We start from the raw sequence: 17,223 nt of genomic DNA on the forward strand, positions 1-17,223 counted from the left end.
TAACACTCTTAATATGGAAAGAGAATTTTATGTTATATCAGTGGTCATAGTAGTGCAGAACAGAGGTAAATGAATCTGCTGGGATGCTGGAGACCACTCCTTAAATAAGGCCACGATTACAGACAAGATAGCTACTCTGTTTCGATTGTGTTCACCACGGTTCGGTCCCGTCAATGTTTGTAAATGTCCCCGTAGGCCCATCCTTGTCCAGCGTAGCCAAGTAAACAGCCCTCACAGCGCCCTCTTCCACGTCCATGGCAACCGACAAATGGTTATTGAACGCCGTCTTTCGGAGTCCGGGGCAGCAGCAGTTAATCTTCCACCCTTGCTTCTCATACAGCGTCGAATAACACGCTCCAATCATGTTGGCAGCAGCTTTGCTGGACTTGTACGGTATAGACGTGTTGTGCTGGTAATACTTCCACGACGGATTGAGCGTGTTCCCCAGTGAACCCATCTCCGAGGTGATGAAGACAAGTCGCGGGACTGAGCCTTGGTCTGCGGCCTTTTGCAGCAGAGGTATCGCAGCGTCTGTCATCACCAGCGTGCCAAACGCATTGACATCAAACAACGCAGCCATCTTCGCCCTCAGGCTAGGCAATTCCTCGACCGCATGCCTCCCAATCCCAGCATTGTTGATCAGAACATCCAGCTTGCCATGCTCGCGCTCAATCTGCGCCACACACGCCGCAATCGACTCATCGGAAGTAATGTCAACCTCGACAGGAGAAACCGAGCCCGCGAGCTTCTCGAGTTTCGAAATAGCTTCGACGCCTTTTGGGAGAGACCGACAGCCGAGAAGGACGTGGTATGTGGGCTGTTCTGCTACGAGCTTCTTTACGATTTCGAAGCCGATGCCCTGGTTGCCGCCGGTAACGAGGACGACTTGCTTCGTTGCGGGGGTGTCAGCCATTGAGATTATCTTCGGATAATAGGGTGCTTATGTGTGGCTGTTTGAGGGTGCTATATTGGCTGAAGAGTTGGTGTGCACATAAATGACAAGGAGAAGCTACGTATACAGCGTCATTGGATTTTTCTTTGCCGTACAGGTCGAAATTTCGATCGTTCAAGCATCCTTCTCCGCAATCGTACCCCAACAGCAGGGGTCGAGAACCCTCGCTTTTCGGGTTTCTTGCAAGGTCTCCGATATGAAGACTCGCGCTAAAGTTGCGGCCCGCACTGGAGTTCATCGGCCTCCGCGCGAGAGGAAGCGGCATAGTCTGAGCCTCGAAGATTATCTGCGGTCCTGTAGGAAGTGATGTTGTTTATAGAACATTGAATGACTGACGCCATCACCGATCAATCCTGCGAATGGAATCTCGTAATAGATGGCTTGCGGTTAAAAGGATACCTGGTAATTGCCTATTACGGTGGTCTATTATGATCTTTCAGCAGAAGCTTGATCGCATTTGAGTGAGACGTCGTGAAGCCTTGATCCTGTGCTGATGAAGGACATGCTGACTCGAGCCATTTGCAGCGTTCCCAAAAAGTTGAATACATATGCAGGATATCCTCACATCTTCTGCATGATATTCCCAGAACTTGCCGTGAGCAGGACATGGTACCGTGATTTTCTAGAAGGTCTTCAATGGTTGACTGAGAGGCAAGGAAGACTTCGCAACTAGCCACGAAGTCTGCAAGAGGTGGTATAGGCCATGAAGCGAGTGGCTAGCAAGCACTCCAACTTGGCTATCCAGATCGAAGATAAATAGAAAGCCAAGACTTACAGGTAGTCCGGTGATGTAAAATTCAGGCTCATTCCTCGTACCGAGTCTCTCGTTTCAATGCTAGAGTCCGCTTGGTGGAAGCCTCAACCAGTCAAAGGTATCCAGCAGTTCGAAATTAAACTCATGCATGTCTTCCGACAGACTCACGTCCCAAGTCAAGTCAAACTCTTCCTGCGTGATGGGTCTCGGCGGCGGATTTAGAGCCTGCTCCATCACTCGCTCGACCACCGTCTTGATGCTGTTGCACAAGTGCGCTCCCGGAGCTCCCGGACCAATCCATTCGAGGAAACCGACCAGGAGACTGAGCTGCTTGATAATCATGGGCTTCGTGATGGTGGGAACAGTCGGTGGTTCGTTCCCACTCGGCTGTTTCAAGAGCTCCATGCACAGGATACCTCCCGCAGGCGCAGCGTGCATCATCACAAGCCATTCATAATCTCCCTGTAAGCCTTCGAGACGGTTCTGCTGCGTCCAGAAGGAGAGGGTGAGGGTTATCATCTCGAGGCTGATTTCGAGCATATCGGGGCTATAAGAGTTTCTTCCCTTGTAAGACAGCCGCTCGATGAAGAATAGGTTGCTCAAATGCTCGAGCCGCGTCATCAACCGCATGTAGAGAGTGGAAGCGTCAACATCGGGATCGTTGAAGTCGCCGTTGTTGAATCGCAGTCCGATAGGGAACTGGGAATAAGCTTCCATCTCTCGTCTCCGTAAATCACTGTTCCGCGAGTCAGTGTTTGATGATCTTTCTTGAACACGAGCCCGACGGCTTCAGCTAACGTCGACTTACTCAAAGTTGTGAGTGGTAGTTACATGCGGTGCTTGAAGAACAATTTCGAGGATCTCACTCCGTATCTGAGAGATGATGTAGACGGCTCGCAGAAATGTTGCAGGTAGATTCTTTCCCTCTATATTCCACCCCTCCTCGTTCAGCCGGTGAGGCCGAACCTTGGTGTTGAGCAACGACTCGTCACTCACGTCGAGGGGCAGCGGCGTCGAGCACAACCTGCTGCTGAGCAACGGAGGCCGGCCCGTCAGGGTTGAGACGACCATGTCCATGTTGAAGATGGAGCAGAAGACTCTTCGCTTGGCCTGGACGGATACCGACGCCTCTGGTATCGACTTGGACGACTGAGGCGTGTGAAGGCCTAGGAAGGTGGCCAAGGCGATAGCTTCTGCATGATGGCGCCAGAATTCGGCCCCTGGGTGGAGTTGTTAGACGTGAGGGAAGTCGGACATGTTGGGAGCGTTTAGACAAGAGAGAATGGTGATCATGTGTTATGCAGAATATAATAAGGAGAAAATAGCCTTTTCAGAAGTACTGGTACCTTGGGCAGGCATCAAATACGAAATACGAAAGTAGTAGAACAGCGTACCTGTATCACCGGTGATGAGGGACTCCGTGAGACTATGCATGTGCAACAGATACACCATCATCGTGTTGTTGCAGCTCGAAAGCCGGCAGAGGTCGACGATTTTTACGACAGCATTCTGGTAGACTTGCATGAGATTTCTACGATTGTAGTGCCCGAGCCACTTGCGCTGCTCGGCAGTGCCGTTCTCCGACAAGGAGGCCGCTCCAAACGTCCAAAACGTGAACAAGAGGCCGAGGCCTTCCCAGCGGAAGTTCGCCCCGGAAAAGGCCTCGAACCACTGGTTGGGATCAGTGAAGTCCTCCCGTAGCGACTTGGAGCCGTTCTGGAATAGGAGCAGCGCCAGCTGGGACATGTTCTCGCGGGTGCGCTGGCCGTCGAGAAAGTGGCCCAAGGTCGACCACAGCGAGGCGTGAAGACGGTCTAAGGCCAGCCTGCACCAGGCGTCGTTGGGATTCACGTTGCGCCTCAGCAGGAAGTGCGCCGCTTCCTTGGTCGGGATGGCCCGTAGCACTGATAAGGCCACCTCGAACGCGGTTGCGTCGGGTGCCATCCGGGCGAGGCCGGCGCTGGTCTCGCTCGGTTGCTTACCGCCGCCAGCGAGCCCGGCGAGACCGTCACGGGCCGGCTCGGACCCGGCTACTTGGTCGAGGTGTTTCTGGGTCTCGCGGAAGAACTCTGGGAAGCTCGTGGCCCCGAGATAGCCCACGTTCTCTTCCCGGGGCGACAGATTCTCGAGCGTCGACGGGCTTGCCTTGACCTGGACCGTCGCCGGCGGCTGTTGGCCCTGGTTGCTTAACACCGTCGGCTCTCCATCTGCGGACGTAGCTGGTGTTACAAGCCGTCCCTGGATGAGGTAACGGCAGCTCTGTGGCGTATTCTTGCGGATGCACCTGGAGCAAATGGGAAGCCGGTGGTCACACGCAACCTTGCGTCGGCGGCACGGCTCGCAGGCCTGCGGGCGGCCATTACGGCGCCGGGGAATCTCAGAGGGGATGGCGAGACTGGGAGAGGCGCTGCTCATTGTGCCTGAAATGCGATATATGGGCCCGACACTGCCCTTGTTCCAGTTTGGATGGCCTCGTGAGTTCGAGAGAAATAACTTGTATGAGCGTGAGAGCCGAAGGCTTGCGATGCGATGAGCGAGAGCGGCTCTCGGCTTCGGTGCTCGGCCTTCAGGGCCCAGTGCTCGGCTACATGCTTTTGCGTCTTACTGATTCTCAGCTGTCCGGATATTGTGGCTGACGCCTTTATGCTTGTGATCCTACTTCTTGATGCTGGGAAGAAGAATGAAAAAGAGGAATTGGAGACGGGGGAGAAGAAATCATTGTATATGACTCGGCCACCGTTCCGATCCGTCTGATATGGTGAAACCCGACGCTTTGGTCAAGCCGAGCAGTTCCACCAGATGGCCGACAATAGAATCACACCCTTTGACCCAGACTCCCTTCAGGGCCGATGTCATCGTTACCTCCCCGGTTTGACCTTTACATCAGAATGTCATAGATATGCTTAATTTTTGTGGGATCATACCGCAAAGTAATGGAGGAGCTCTGGCTCGGTAAAGGCACCAAGCGTTGCTATTGTCAGACACGATCTGACGGGTTAGACAATATCGGGAAGAGGGCAAACGGTTGGCTCCAACGTTAAACTGTCTTACACTTTGATCCAAAAGCGCACCGGCCGCGAGATGGGAACGGCAAAGTCTTGGCAGTGCTGGAATACGCTCGTGGAATACGACCGACGTGGAAATAAAAGAGCAAAGGGATGTCTGATGAACGCCCTCCCTGAAGATTGACTCTTACCTCAACGCCTTTACAATAGAGAAGTAAGAGCCGGCCACTGCGATAATCAACAATCATGGGCTGCACTACCAGAATCAACGCCCGACAGGAGGCCATCGAAGTCCTCGTGCGATACGCCGATGGCCTCGACCGCGGCGACGCCGCCCAGTTCGAATCCTGCTTCGCCGAAGATGCCATCCTTGACCTCAGCCCGTTTTCCGTCCTCGGCATGACCTACCAGCCGATTCATGGCCGCGCCGCCATCACCGCCGAATGTATGAAGGCGGTTGGCACGACTCTAGAGACAACGCACTCCCTGACAAACTTTCTGGTCACGCTCAATGAGACAAACGACAGCGCCAGTGTCAGCTGCTTGTCGGAAGCTCAGCACGTCAAAAAGGGACACGAATTCGATACCGAGTCTCAGGACACCGCCCTCATCGTCAAGTGCCGATATGAAGCAACTATTGCGCAAGAGGGTGATTCGCAGTGGAGGATTAAGAGCTTCAAACTTACTCCGCTATGGAGCAGAGGCAGCATGAGCATTTTTGGGAAATAGATGATCGAGAGGGAGAACACGCACTTGTATCATGGACTATCAATCATTGAGGAAAGCGCAATAAATCACTCGCCTTTTATCGTCTTGGCAATTCAAAGGTCCGTTTCCGCGTTCTTTTCCGGGCATGTAAATTAATAGTCCGCAGCCCGTTCCGTCCCGGCGATACGGAGTCCGGGACGGATAAAGAGATCCGGAGCGCCGGTACGGACGTCCAGAATTTCGGCCTCTCCCGGTCACAACGCCTGATAGAAGGAGGTAGAAGCAGATCTATTTGAGGCTTCTGAGTCTTCGTGGCTTGTATATAGACCGCATGGACTTCCATTAGAATCAACCCCGGCAGCTATAGCATAGACGGTTGTCTTGCTCTACACCAACTTCGTTTCTTCATCCTCTTTACGAAACGCTTCACTGCAACAAGCTCACAATGGCTCATCCAACTCTGTCACAGCCCTCGGTCATGGGCATGCCCCCCTTCATGGCCGACTTCCTCATGGGCGGCGTCTCTGCGGCTGTCTCCAAGACCGCGGCCGCCCCCATCGAGCGCGTCAAGCTCCTTATCCAAAACCAAGACGAAATGATCAAAGTCGGGCGCCTGGACCGCCAATACAAGGGCATAGGCGAGTGCTTTAGCCGCACGATCTCGGACGAGGGGTTTCTCAGCCTCTGGCGCGGAAACACGGCGAACGTGATTCGGTACTTTCCCACACAGGCGCTGAACTTTGCGTTTCGGGATAAGTTCAAAAAGATGTTTGGGTATAAGAAGGATCGTGATGGATATGCCATGTGGATGATGGGGAATCTGGCTTCAGGAGGTGCTGCTGGAGCGACGGGGCAACTCTTTGTGTATTCTCTCGATTACACGCGGACTCGACTGGCGAATGACGCAAAATGGGGACAGCACCAGTTCAACGGCTTTATCGATGTGTACCGGAAAACCCTTGCATCAGATGGCATCGTCGGGCTGTACCGCGGTTTCTTTCCCTCCGTCGTTAGAGCTGTTGTATATCGCGGCCTGTACTTTGGCATGTACGACTCCTTCAAGCCACTCATTCTCATCGGATCGTTGGATAGCAACTTTCTGGCTTCGTTTTGTCTGGGTTACTTCGTCACCACAGCTGCAGGCATTGCAGCATATCCCCTCGACACGATCCGACGACGCATGATGATGACTTCGGGAGAAGCCGTCAAGTATAAGAGCTCGTTTGACGCAGCTAGGCAAATTGTTGCGAAGAACGGAGTGCGGGCTCTGTTTAATGGCGCTGGGGCGAATATTCTTCGTGGTGTTGCTGGAGCTGGAGCGTTGTCTATCTACGACCAGCTTCAGATCATCCTCTTCGGCAAGGCATTTAAAGGGGAGTGATATGTAGCTTGCATTGTCTTCTGTGTTGTATATTAGAACATAGATATATCGATAGTTGCTGGAAATACAATGAGAAGAATTGATTAAATCTATAACAAAGGGAACTCATTGCTAAACAGACTAGTATTACCAGAATATGAAATGAGGGTTTTCGTATGCTTTGCACAGCCAATATGCAACCTCAGAGTCAGGCCATCCTCAACCTCACTTCAACTCATCATACTCGGGCAGCATCCACTTTACATTCTCCTTCAGAATCCAGTTTCCAACAACGTTCAGTCTGAGAAACGCAGCGATCCCCAAGAGCAGGTTGACAAGCGCAACAGCAAACGCCGACGAAGGCATCTTATTCCAGAAGATACTGTCATCGCCAACCCCGTCCGTGACCTGGTTGATGAACGGCCGAAACTTGTCATCATACGTCTTGAAAGCCACGTCAAGGCCATCAGTAGGAGCCTTTCCGCCCTTTGCATTTCCGCAGTGGCGGGCAATCTCTCCAGCGAGGACATACGCTCCCACAATTCCGGAAGTCGTTCCCATTCCTGTAAGCGGCGAAGGGCAGTAGGCAGCGTCGCCAACAAGAACGACTCTACCATCATACCACGCGTCAAGCTTGACGAGACCGAGACGCTCGCAATAAAAGTTCTCCGAGTTGAACATGTCGCGCAGGATCTCCTTTGACTTCCACCCAGCGTCCTGGAAGATCTCTGCCAGCGCCTTCTTCTGCTCCGGCACTCCATCCTTGTGAGCCTGTTTCATTCTATCCGAGAGGGTGTTGCAAGGTAGATAAATCTGAATCTCCTCCGGACTATGTCGCCGCGTCATGATGGCTCGTCGACCGGTTGCCAGGTAAAAGGTCGAGTTGTACTCTTCGCCCTTCTGAATAGGACGAGGAATGGTGAAGTAGGCCGTGTAAGCGCCCTTGACGGGGCGCAGGGCGTCTGCAACACCAGGACCGAGCATCAGCTTGCGCGTGTTTGAGCCCATGCCATCGGCGCCGACTATGAAGTCGAAGCGCTCCGTCTTGCCGTCTGTGAACTCAACATCGACCCCGTTGCCTTTTTGCTTGAAGCCGTCAATTGAGACGCCGAATCGGAAAGTAACCTTGTCCTTGATGGCATCGTGCATCAGACGGCACAAGTCACCTCTCAATATCTCATATTCGGTCGTGAAGCTCTGCAGCCCCTTTCCAGAGTTGTTCACCCCGAAATAGGCCCATCGTCTGTTGGAGCTGTCGACAATGGCAAAGCCTTGTTCGGGCACGGACTTGGCACGGAAAGCCTCTTCAAGTCCCATACGCTTCAAGACTTGGATACCAGGACCGCGGAGGTCGACTTGGAGGCCGGTCGTGCGGAGTTCTGGGAAGCGTTCGATGACGGTGACATTGTGGCCGAGCTTGGAGAGCCAGTAGGCGAGGGCGTTGCCAGTGATGCCGGCGCCGCTGATTAGGACCTTCATCTGGGCCATTGCAGTTTGTAAGATTGGTAAAGTTGAGGCGACGTTGAGAGTGCTATGATGCTGAGCCTGAGTTGGTATAGTCGAGGATTGCAGGTCAGTGTCGAGGATGAGGCCGATGATGTTGATGAATGAAGCCAAGAATCGAAGAACAAAGGCTCTATATATATCTCTTCTCTAAGTCATGTCTCCGATATTCTCCCTATTGTCTCGGTATTTTGATGTCCGCCAAGCACTGCCGAGCGATATGTCCGCCACTGCCGTTTCGGCCGAGAATTATGATCACCGTGCAACTGGAGCATCCCTTTCGTATCACGCACAACATCCGTCGTGACTCAGTCAATCGCGAGGGCGGAATTATTGCGCATGTAAGGGGTCACATTTTCTCTCTATAAACAGTAATCATTTCCGCTGTTTTCCTGTCTGCATGAACAACGGTGGAGGCATCACACGACCATTTGCTATTTGAAGAAGTCTCGAGTATATGCACAGCTACATACATCAACATTTGCTGAATCGACGACTTATTGGCGAAGCATATTATATCTGGGTCAAGATAAACTAGGGGAAACCTACATCGGTCAAGAAGAAGTCCATGTCAAGTCCCAATCCATACGTGTAGTCTTCTCTATCATCAAAGCTCACGGACTCGAAATCTTGAACAGGAGTTGCCAGAGGGGAAGCACCAAGGCGGTTCTGCAGTAGCTCCAGGCACAATGAAATGCTATCCCTCGCGCCCTTTACCATACGAACCTCACTAGATTCGCCCCGTTCCGTGGCTTCCGCTTGTGCCGCGATCATGCATAAGAACATGTGGCTCTTGACGTTGGTCTCTCCTTGACGAATCCGTTCCAAAGATAGAGCCGTCATTTCCTCCACCACCTTCTTCAGGGGACTAAGATAGTGTGCGTTTCGATGTAAGGTTCCGTCCATATAGTGAGCTTCGACTTGGGCGAGAAGCTCCAGACCGATGATACTACTCGCATACCGGATGCCCTCTCTAAACATTCCTCCGCCGATCGCCATTAGGTTGGAGAAGCCTTCATCCGGCTCCGGAGAGGCTATGGCCAGGGCGGTATCTATACTAACCTTGAGCGAATAATGAAATAGCGGGTTCGTCCGTGCTTTGTGCGCAAATGGACAGTGGAGGGGAATCAGGAACCGACGTAGAAGATAGTCAAGCATGTTCCGATGAAATGGTGTCACTCCACGCGCCTTGTTTTCCCTGGCAAAGATGTTCCAACGGCGACATGCTTCGGTAATGTCCGTGCTCAAGTCGAGCACATCTAGGTAGGACAGCTCCGAGTTCAGGCCGTTCAGGAGGCTCAGGATACGAAGCCGCGTGTGGAGTGAATCAAGTAACAGAAGCTGCATGGACGTTCCAGTAAACTGTTCTTTGGATTGTGGCCTCAGCTCAGTCACCGACTCTTCTATCTCGTTGTCGTCGCAATTAGCCGGCGGCTCCGTGTCAAACTCATCGAAGGAGATCCTCGGCGGTAAAGCCGAGTCCAGCGAGGACTGAACGACCAGCTCCAATATCGTAGCCCACAATCGTCTACGCAATTGCGTCTGCAGCACAGACATATTAGGGAGATGCTTGGGGTCGCGGTGCAAGCCAATCTGCATTGCCCGATGGATGAGCGACCCAGAGGATATCCAGACGAGGTCTCCTCCAATGGAGAAGATTTGCCGTGCCAGCATCACCAGACAGTGTATCTGGAGTCCGGAGATGTCGAGACGGTCCTTTTCCAGTGGGCCTGAGAGCCAGGTTTCAGCTGCGTAGATCCATTGATGGGCCATGCTGCGGAGTCCGGCATCGGTTTCTCCATGAGAGACCAAGATGGAACCTATTGCAATGACGAGAAGCACTTGGAGTCGCAATTTGGGCGAAGCACTTGCGGGATTGCTCCAAAACCTTTCATACACCTTCCAAAAGGTCGGCTGATGGAGGATGCGGTGCGTTGATTCGAAGGACTGAAAGTACAAGGTCGTCATCTTGTCTGCTACCTCGCGGATAGGGGGCGTCAGGTCAAAGCTCAGCGAGGAAAGGCATCTGCTAGGCCGTCCAGTCTTGAGATTTCTAGCTACGCTTTTGCACTTTTGAAGCAGCTCGCTGATTTCGACAATTAGAGATCTCGTCTCAGCGTTGTCAAAGGAGTTGATATCGCCGTAGCCGCAAATTGCCCCATAGCAGGAGACGATGGGGGCGAACTGCATGATCAAGTGTTAGCGGTCAATGCAATACTACTTCAGGAGAGATATAGACATTATACACGGACACTCTATTGACACACCTCTTTTGCTATGCCAACCCAATGGCTCCATCTCATGATCCTCGTCTTGTTCAAAATGATACGGGCGTCCGGCAACCCCGACTCACCAGCGAGCACATCTCGGCCGGCCTGTGTCAGATCATGCACGGGGACGTGGACCAGGGATCGTTCAAGCCTCTGCACCCGCCCTCTAAGATCATTGAGCTCGGGATCCACGGGCCGGGGGCGATTCGGGATTTGGATCTCGTTTGCAGTTGGTGCGTTTGACGGATCATTTGGTCCAAGTGCCGATTCCGCTGCGGCGCGTGCCTCAATTGTCCGGCCGGCATTATCAGATCCCTCTCTGATGCTACTAGCAGCCGTAGCAACGGGACTCGGGCCATTTGTATCGACATGTGATGGGGTCGATGCTAGAAAGACAGTTGAGGGGCTTGGCATCGAAGAAGAAGGCACATGTGTCCGGCCATCCTGCCAATGCCTTGCTCGGAGTTTGTCCTGGAAGTAGATGGTGTAAGTGCACTGTGTCTCAGTCGAGATGCAACGGCTGCAAGGGCTTTTCCGGTCGCATTTGAGCTTGCGTCGCCGACACTCAATGCAAGAGAGGGCGGGTCTCCGGCGGCGGTAAGGTTGCTGTTGTTTCTGCGGTTGGTCCATGAGATGGATGCTTGTATTGTCTCGGCGGAATCTCCAAAACGGTGAAGAGATAAGTGTGTGTGCGATGTTGAGTAACGTCAAGGGATACGAGCATACAGCACAGCAAAAGGTCGCATCAATGCAAGGGCACTGAGAAATTGAGACATGGCAGTGTAAGGGAAAGGAATATTGAGATTGATGCTCGCAGGAGGATGAAGCTCGGCCAACTCGGACGTGGCGGAGGAATATGCCGAGCTCAACACCAAGCTCTCGGCCGACAGATTTCACCTCTTAGCGTCCGTCCAGCGCCGAACGGCAACGAGGAACCAGACTATCAATTATTCCGCATTCCAGTTTTTCCAAGTATCGTGGAAAAGGTCGGGTGTATTACAGGTACTACTCTCCTCAAAAGCAATACCTGCTGCGGGCTGTAGATCTTCATTTTCCGTGTCTGAATATCATCGAGTGGTGTAATACACCGAATATCGGGACCGTCCTTACCACTTCAAAGCCCCTCTTCGTATACAACGGCCTCCCAGCCGGCGTCGCCATCAGATAGCAGTCCTTGTTCTCGCTCGCAGCCCGGCTCAGCCCCCAGTCAAGCAGCATTCTCCCGATGCCCTTCCGCTGGTGCTGCGGGTCCACCCCGAGGTAATCAAGATCTTGTTCACTCCCTTTTAGTTACCCGTTTAGGCAATCTCGGATAAGGGGGACGGGAGGAGGGAATACACAGCGGAGAATTTATGCGAGGGGAGACAAGGGGGGGAGCGGGTAAGAACTTACGCCAGACGTCCTTGATGCCTCTTTCTCCGAACATCTCCTGGTGGTCGGCTGAAACGATAGCGCGCAGCTCTGCATACGCCTCTTGGTCGAATGAGGGTGGCGGCACTTCTTGGACGGCGGTTCGAGGTTGATTGGCCGCCTTTTCGGAATCCGTTGGTGTGCGAGTGTTGATCGCTGACTTGGGCTTGTGCTCGAATACGTCCCAGAGGCCGAAGCCCACCACTTGATCGTTTACGGGAAGAGAGTCATCAATGGCTACGACCATGACTGAGTTTGGGGAGGACAGGCTTGCCGTCTTCTTGGCATATCTCCATGAGTAGGCGTCATCATCCCTTATGGTCTCCTGTTCCTGCAATTGGGCTGGGAACAGCCGGGCTGCGATGACATCGGTTGCGGGATGAAACGCTGCCGAGGCAATGCGAGCAATGGCGGGGAGGTCGTCCGCAGTGGACTCGCGGATATGTATCGTCATGTCCAAGATGAAATAGCCAGTAGAGACTCCAACGAATACAAAGACGGTGAATGAATGAAAGGATAGTATGTCTGATGCATTGTATGAAGTACTGGATAAGGCATGTGCACCTCGGGCTCTATAAAGACGCTGCCGAAGTGCATATGCCGACGCTAAGCCCGCCCAACGTGTCAATGTCAAGCAAAGGGCGGAGTGGGTTTCTCCAGCATCCATTTGTCAGGGGCGGTTTACGAAAGACATGAAATTTTATATGGCCTGGTTCTCACGGAAATCGATGTGGAATTGTCGAGAATTGTGTCGATTGGTCGAACCTTGATTCATCGACTCTGTTGTTGGTCCTGGAATTTGCTAGGGTTGAGGTTGAGGCTGCATCAATGCTAAGTTCTCTTGCGTTGGTGGAAGAGTGAAGATCAATGGTGAACAAAACAAAGAGAATTCAAGAAAATGTATTGAGAGATCTAGATTGATAGTAACTCTCGCAAGATCGGGAAGCAACAACTTAATTGATGCCACAATTTGTTTTTGAATGCTTCCCGATACATGATCTAGGGTACGAGGTTATGACAGTGAGCTTCTACCGCCAAACTCCATGACTCAATCGCGCCCTTCGGCCTCATGAATTCTAGCAAGCCATGAAACTCACCGGCTGCTTCTCCAATGTTCCCAATGCGAGAGTGATTCCTGCTACGAGGGAATGAAACACAATATGCTTTATCACACTTCCAGTTCTCCTGTCTGAATTATCTCACTGGATACATTGACAAGAAGAGGAAAATTACAAAGGGCTAAAGGCGTTCTCAAGCTGGCACACAGGCGGCATGGACATCAAGTCAGCGACAAACTAAGCCTTGCAGGTTGCCATACACCACGACAAGATGCCAATATGGATTGTGTGCCCAAATAAGTCAGGTTGCGTGCCGATTGGGTTAAAGAAAGCTTCCAGGTATGAAATAACATTCCCCCGAGAGAAGGTTAGTCGAAATACCGGCAGAGGCGTACGCTCGGAAACTTGAGCGAATCTTGGACGCTCAGCATGCTTGATCGGTCCTAGACGGCTCTCATCAAGATGACTTAAAAGCTTGGGGACGATTGCCCCTTCTGGTCGACATTAGAGACGCTCTTTGCCTCTGGTCAACTATCAACAAGTGTTCTACGACTTCGTCAACCATATCATCCTCGTTTCATTCTCCAGCACCGAAGAGTTTAGCTTGCTAAGGAGACACGAACCAAGACTGCTCCTGGCCGCGATCAACGCTGCATGCAGAGCGTCGGACCTGAGCCTCTTCCGCAAGCTTTACTCCCATGTACGGGGTAACCTATCGAAGCAGGTCATGGTCCAGGGAAGACGGTCACTCGAGCTAGTTCAGATTGGTACTTCGGTCATGATTGAGTGGTACGATTCTCCCGGCAGCATGAGACACCTCGGGCTTTTACACAAGGATCCGAACGGCGCGGGCGTCATGGTGCGCAAGCTGGGGCTTTGGCCTTGGAGCGAGGAGGTTGTGGGCGCGGAGCATACCGTTACTGCGGCTGGTTGGAGGGCGACGTTTGCTGCCTATCTGACCATATTGATGCAAGCGAATATTCAGCTCATCTCTCTTCCTCCCTGCCTTTGCTTTGTTTGCTCCTCAGTAGACGAGTACGAATGAGCTGCTGACTTGAGCCACAGCGCAGCCGTCAGCTTTCGTCGACCCATGCCGATGGTCTGGACTGACAGCATGCCCTGACAACAACAGTACAAACGACTGGTTGAGTGGTGCGATTGCATATGACAACAAATAGGGTTGAAACGTTACAGATCGAGGCTTCATGCTCGTTGGCGCCAGCTGAGGTCTCGATTCCTGTCAATTAGCACATCATACCGTCCTTAGAAAGCCGCTTTGGCAGATGGATAGACGCTGCCCAGCTGGTTCTGAATGGTATGTGAAAGCAAAAGTCCAAAGGCTGGGTCGTACATGTATACCCACGTCCTCGGTACGCTCTATACATGCAGTTTGCAGCTTTCACTACCATTTACTGGCTGATGTTTGTTTGCTAACGGTGAAGACCAGGATAGGGTCGCTCCGGATGCACCTCTTCTACTGCTGCATTAAATCCTCTGAGCTATCCGTCACATGCAGTCCGATACGACCAGCATCCCCACGAGAAACGCAGCCATCGGCTTGGCAACTGCTGCTCGGGACATGGTCTACATAGGAGCCATCATATTTTGAATCCAGTCGAGCTGTTCAGCTCTGGACACCCCCCAGAGTGGCATAGAAGCCCTCACTGGTGGAGATAGAAGCAGATGGCCGCTCTGGTGTAGCCTCCGATCGCATACTCTTCCAATCTTGGTCTCTATACTGGCCCGAAGGAGTCTGGATGTTGCCCAGGTCAATAATCAGGATTACCTCGAGGTCATTGATCATCCGGTGTGGCGTCTCAGTTGCTTCATGCTGCTTTACGCTTCTCCGGCCAAAAGTCTCCGGCGGCTGCACCCGGCTCCACCTCTTGTCGTTCTTAATATCACCGAGAGACTGCAGGACGTCGGCCAGGGCGTTAAACGCCATCTGCGGAGTCACGAAGTCCTCTGCTCCCGCCGCCTGCTTGAAGAACTCCTCCGTCTGCCCGGCGTAAATCATGAGCGCCATCACCTCACTCGCAAGCTCATCCAGTTACCCCCCTCTGCTGCTGGCGCTGTTGGTCCATCGACTTCCCCTTCTGCAGCGCGTACAGAATCCGGATAGTGGTCACGGTGGGACAGCGGCGGAACGTTGCAACGTCGAACAGGGCCAGGGTGCGCTTCTGGCCCCGGAAATGGAGGCCATGATGGAGCCAGACTCAGTGATAGACTCAGGGTGGCTGTTTCCGGAAAGACGGTGAGTGCGAGTGAAGTTTGTGTTGGTTCAGGCTGATACCTGAACGGTACGTGGACGCGAGATGAGAATATGCAGGCAAAGCGCAGTGGCTTGCCAATGGGAGTAGGCCACACCAGATGGAAACCGTTGGAGCTCTCAGAGATCACCAACAATTGGACAAATAGAAGGGGGTTTCGAGCAATGAGACAACACTTTGATGGGCCGGAGGGAGCGAATCAGGAGATGTGTGAGCCTTTCAGCCTTCTTTGCTTTTTCCTGCATGGTGCATACAGGTGCGGTACATGTAAGTCGAAAACTGCCCGGTTACGATGTGAAACCCTGCAACGGGGCTATTACAGCTCAGACAGGGATATCCAGACCACAGTGAGGCTGAATAAAAGCAAAACACCCAAAGGAAAAGAACGGTCAACTGTGATGGCCTCGTGATGCTGTGTTCAAGTTCGCTGGGTTGCTTTACACCGACTGCACGGGTGACAGCCACAACTACCGAGCTGTCAGAGCTACAGGGCCGCATATTAAGGGCGGCTATCACCTGGATGCTGTAACACCCGCTTCACTGAATTAATTAACGGAAATTGAACAGCCATCAAATATAACGGTTCGCATAGATCAAAGCAACGCGATAGTCTCCTAGCCCTCGTCTTGGTGGCACACGGAACAAGGGACTAACGCACTATGGCAAGCCGAGTTCCAGGATGCGCTCAACGTCACTCTGCTGCCAATCTACCTAAGGTCTGGTGCTGACCGTTGAGCCATCCCGCGGCGTGTGAGATTGAGCGACTTGTTCTAGCATGGATGCCTGGGAGCCGGAACCGTTGGAAAGACAATGCAAGTTGGCAAGCAAACATGGTGCCCGATAGTGCCGGTGTGGCTGCGGCTGAGAACAGGGGGGAAGGCATGTCGTCTACTGTGTGTTTCTTCGCAAAGTATGTATAGGCAAGGGGTATCTTGAGACTGTTCTTCTGCCTGTCTTCCGTTACCCTCCCGCATGCCAAGAGATGCCGTCTTGGATGCCTCGGACGCCTCGATAACGACGGACGTCACCGGAGATGCTTTGTTCTCTCTCCATCACATTAGGACCAAGCAGAGGCGAGACCTGGTTGAGGGTCTCTGGCAACTGCCGCACACCTTGAGATGACCTCCGCCACGTACGACACCATTCAAATTAACGTTCAAGATTCAATTTCCAGATCAGATTAGGTATCTGGGGTACATCTCGGGTCATGCTCTGTCTACTACTGCCGTGTGTGTCAGATGCCAGTGTCCCTCAGGTATTCCCAGGTTCCTGGATCCCGTACCTTACACAGTACGCGTCCTTGGTTCCGCACACACGCTAAAACGCATCTGAGTATCTGTGCATCTGGACCCCACAGCTCGGGGCAGCCAACGGCCACTAAGCCAATCTTGGGCCACATCATCCAGTCAAAATGCTTTTTCGAGATGAGAAATCGCCGCTAACTGATCACGTGAGTGTCCGCTTCCTTTTTCGTGCTGCATCAGCTCCACCGGGCGGCCCCCTCGCGGCTTCCTTCCCAGCTGCGTTTCAGCCCCACTCCAGACCGTTATACCGTTATTTCGAGATCCGAATCTCGAGCAGCTCCAGAAATTGCATCCCGAGGCCAATCCAGATGTCGCGTCTCTCCCTCTTGGCGCTTCCACAGCTTCTGGCCCCTGTCCGGCCATCTGCACCGTTTGATCGTCGTCTTGGCGGCTGGGGCTGATTTGTGTGTCACTTCTTTTTTCGTTGTTTTCCGCTGTCTCTTCATCGCCCTCCTCTTGGCTCCCCTACCTTATCCTTGCATCATTGCTCGACCTCAGTGAATGGTTCTGATACGGGCTTTGCGTTCTTAAGCTCGCTATAATCGTCCTTTTCTTTTCTTGCTCTCCTCTCTATTATCGCCTTGCAGATAAGAGGCAACGGCAAGGTCACACAGTTCAAGAGGAGGAGC

At 52.7% G+C, this 17,223-nt stretch overlaps 9 protein-coding genes across 9 annotated transcripts; 3 read left to right on the plus strand and 6 right to left on the minus strand.

The window, feature by feature from the left end:
* Positions 1-151: 151 nt before the first annotated feature.
* Positions 152-913, minus strand: BBK36DRAFT_1117083 (NAD(P)-binding protein; the record flags this gene model as incomplete). The annotated part of the gene is made up of 1 exon (XM_024890313.1): positions 152-913. One exon carries the CDS (start codon positions 911-913, stop codon positions 152-154), a length of 762 nt encoding a protein of 253 aa, XP_024750000.1.
* An 874-nt stretch (positions 914-1,787) lies between these two features.
* Positions 1,788-4,121, minus strand: BBK36DRAFT_1168217 (N-terminal binuclear Zn cluster-containing protein; the record flags this gene model as incomplete). Its single annotated transcript, XM_024895151.1, has 3 exons — positions 1,788-2,442; positions 2,515-2,926; positions 3,101-4,121. 3 exons carry the CDS (start codon positions 4,119-4,121, stop codon positions 1,788-1,790), a joined length of 2,088 nt encoding a protein of 695 aa, XP_024750001.1.
* An 836-nt stretch (positions 4,122-4,957) lies between these two features.
* On the plus strand, positions 4,958-5,440 carry BBK36DRAFT_1198105 (hypothetical protein; the record flags this gene model as incomplete). Its single annotated transcript, XM_024897021.1, has 2 exons — positions 4,958-5,370; positions 5,410-5,440. 2 exons carry the CDS (start codon positions 4,958-4,960, stop codon positions 5,438-5,440), a joined length of 444 nt encoding a protein of 147 aa, XP_024750002.1.
* Positions 5,441-5,864: 424 nt separating this feature from the next.
* Positions 5,865-6,800, plus strand: BBK36DRAFT_1158648 (mitochondrial carrier; the record flags this gene model as incomplete). Its single annotated transcript, XM_024894127.1, has 1 exon — positions 5,865-6,800. The coding sequence occupies one exon, from the start codon at positions 5,865-5,867 to the stop codon at positions 6,798-6,800; it is 936 nt and encodes a 311-aa protein (XP_024750003.1).
* Positions 6,801-7,004: 204 nt separating this feature from the next.
* Positions 7,005-8,267, minus strand: BBK36DRAFT_19328 (FAD/NAD(P)-binding domain-containing protein; the record flags this gene model as incomplete). The annotated part of the gene is made up of 1 exon (XM_024897873.1): positions 7,005-8,267. One exon carries the CDS (start codon positions 8,265-8,267, stop codon positions 7,005-7,007), a length of 1,263 nt encoding a protein of 420 aa, XP_024750004.1.
* A 549-nt stretch (positions 8,268-8,816) lies between these two features.
* Positions 8,817-11,182, minus strand: BBK36DRAFT_1198111 (hypothetical protein; the record flags this gene model as incomplete). Its single annotated transcript, XM_024897022.1, has 3 exons — positions 8,817-10,466; positions 10,550-10,824; positions 10,903-11,182. The coding sequence occupies 3 exons, from the start codon at positions 11,180-11,182 to the stop codon at positions 8,817-8,819; spliced, it is 2,205 nt and encodes a 734-aa protein (XP_024750005.1).
* A 417-nt stretch (positions 11,183-11,599) lies between these two features.
* Positions 11,600-12,416, minus strand: BBK36DRAFT_1118181 (acyl-CoA N-acyltransferase; the record flags this gene model as incomplete). Its single annotated transcript, XM_024890444.1, has 2 exons — positions 11,600-11,831; positions 12,022-12,416. 2 exons carry the CDS (start codon positions 12,414-12,416, stop codon positions 11,600-11,602), a joined length of 627 nt encoding a protein of 208 aa, XP_024750006.1.
* Positions 12,417-13,291: 875 nt separating this feature from the next.
* Positions 13,292-14,065, plus strand: BBK36DRAFT_19330 (hypothetical protein; the record flags this gene model as incomplete). The annotated part of the gene is made up of 2 exons (XM_024897874.1): positions 13,292-13,387; positions 13,529-14,065. The coding sequence occupies 2 exons, from the start codon at positions 13,292-13,294 to the stop codon at positions 14,063-14,065; spliced, it is 633 nt and encodes a 210-aa protein (XP_024750007.1).
* A 579-nt stretch (positions 14,066-14,644) lies between these two features.
* On the minus strand, positions 14,645-15,046 carry BBK36DRAFT_1158650 (hypothetical protein; the record flags this gene model as incomplete). The annotated part of the gene is made up of 1 exon (XM_024894128.1): positions 14,645-15,046. The coding sequence occupies one exon, from the start codon at positions 15,044-15,046 to the stop codon at positions 14,645-14,647; it is 402 nt and encodes a 133-aa protein (XP_024750008.1).
* Positions 15,047-17,223: the final 2,177 nt, after the last annotated feature.

Source organism: Trichoderma citrinoviride, assembly GCF_003025115.1.
Source record: "Trichoderma citrinoviride strain TUCIM 6016 unplaced genomic scaffold BBK36scaffold_6, whole genome shotgun sequence".
NCBI lineage: Eukaryota > Fungi > Ascomycota > Sordariomycetes > Hypocreales > Hypocreaceae > Trichoderma > Trichoderma citrinoviride.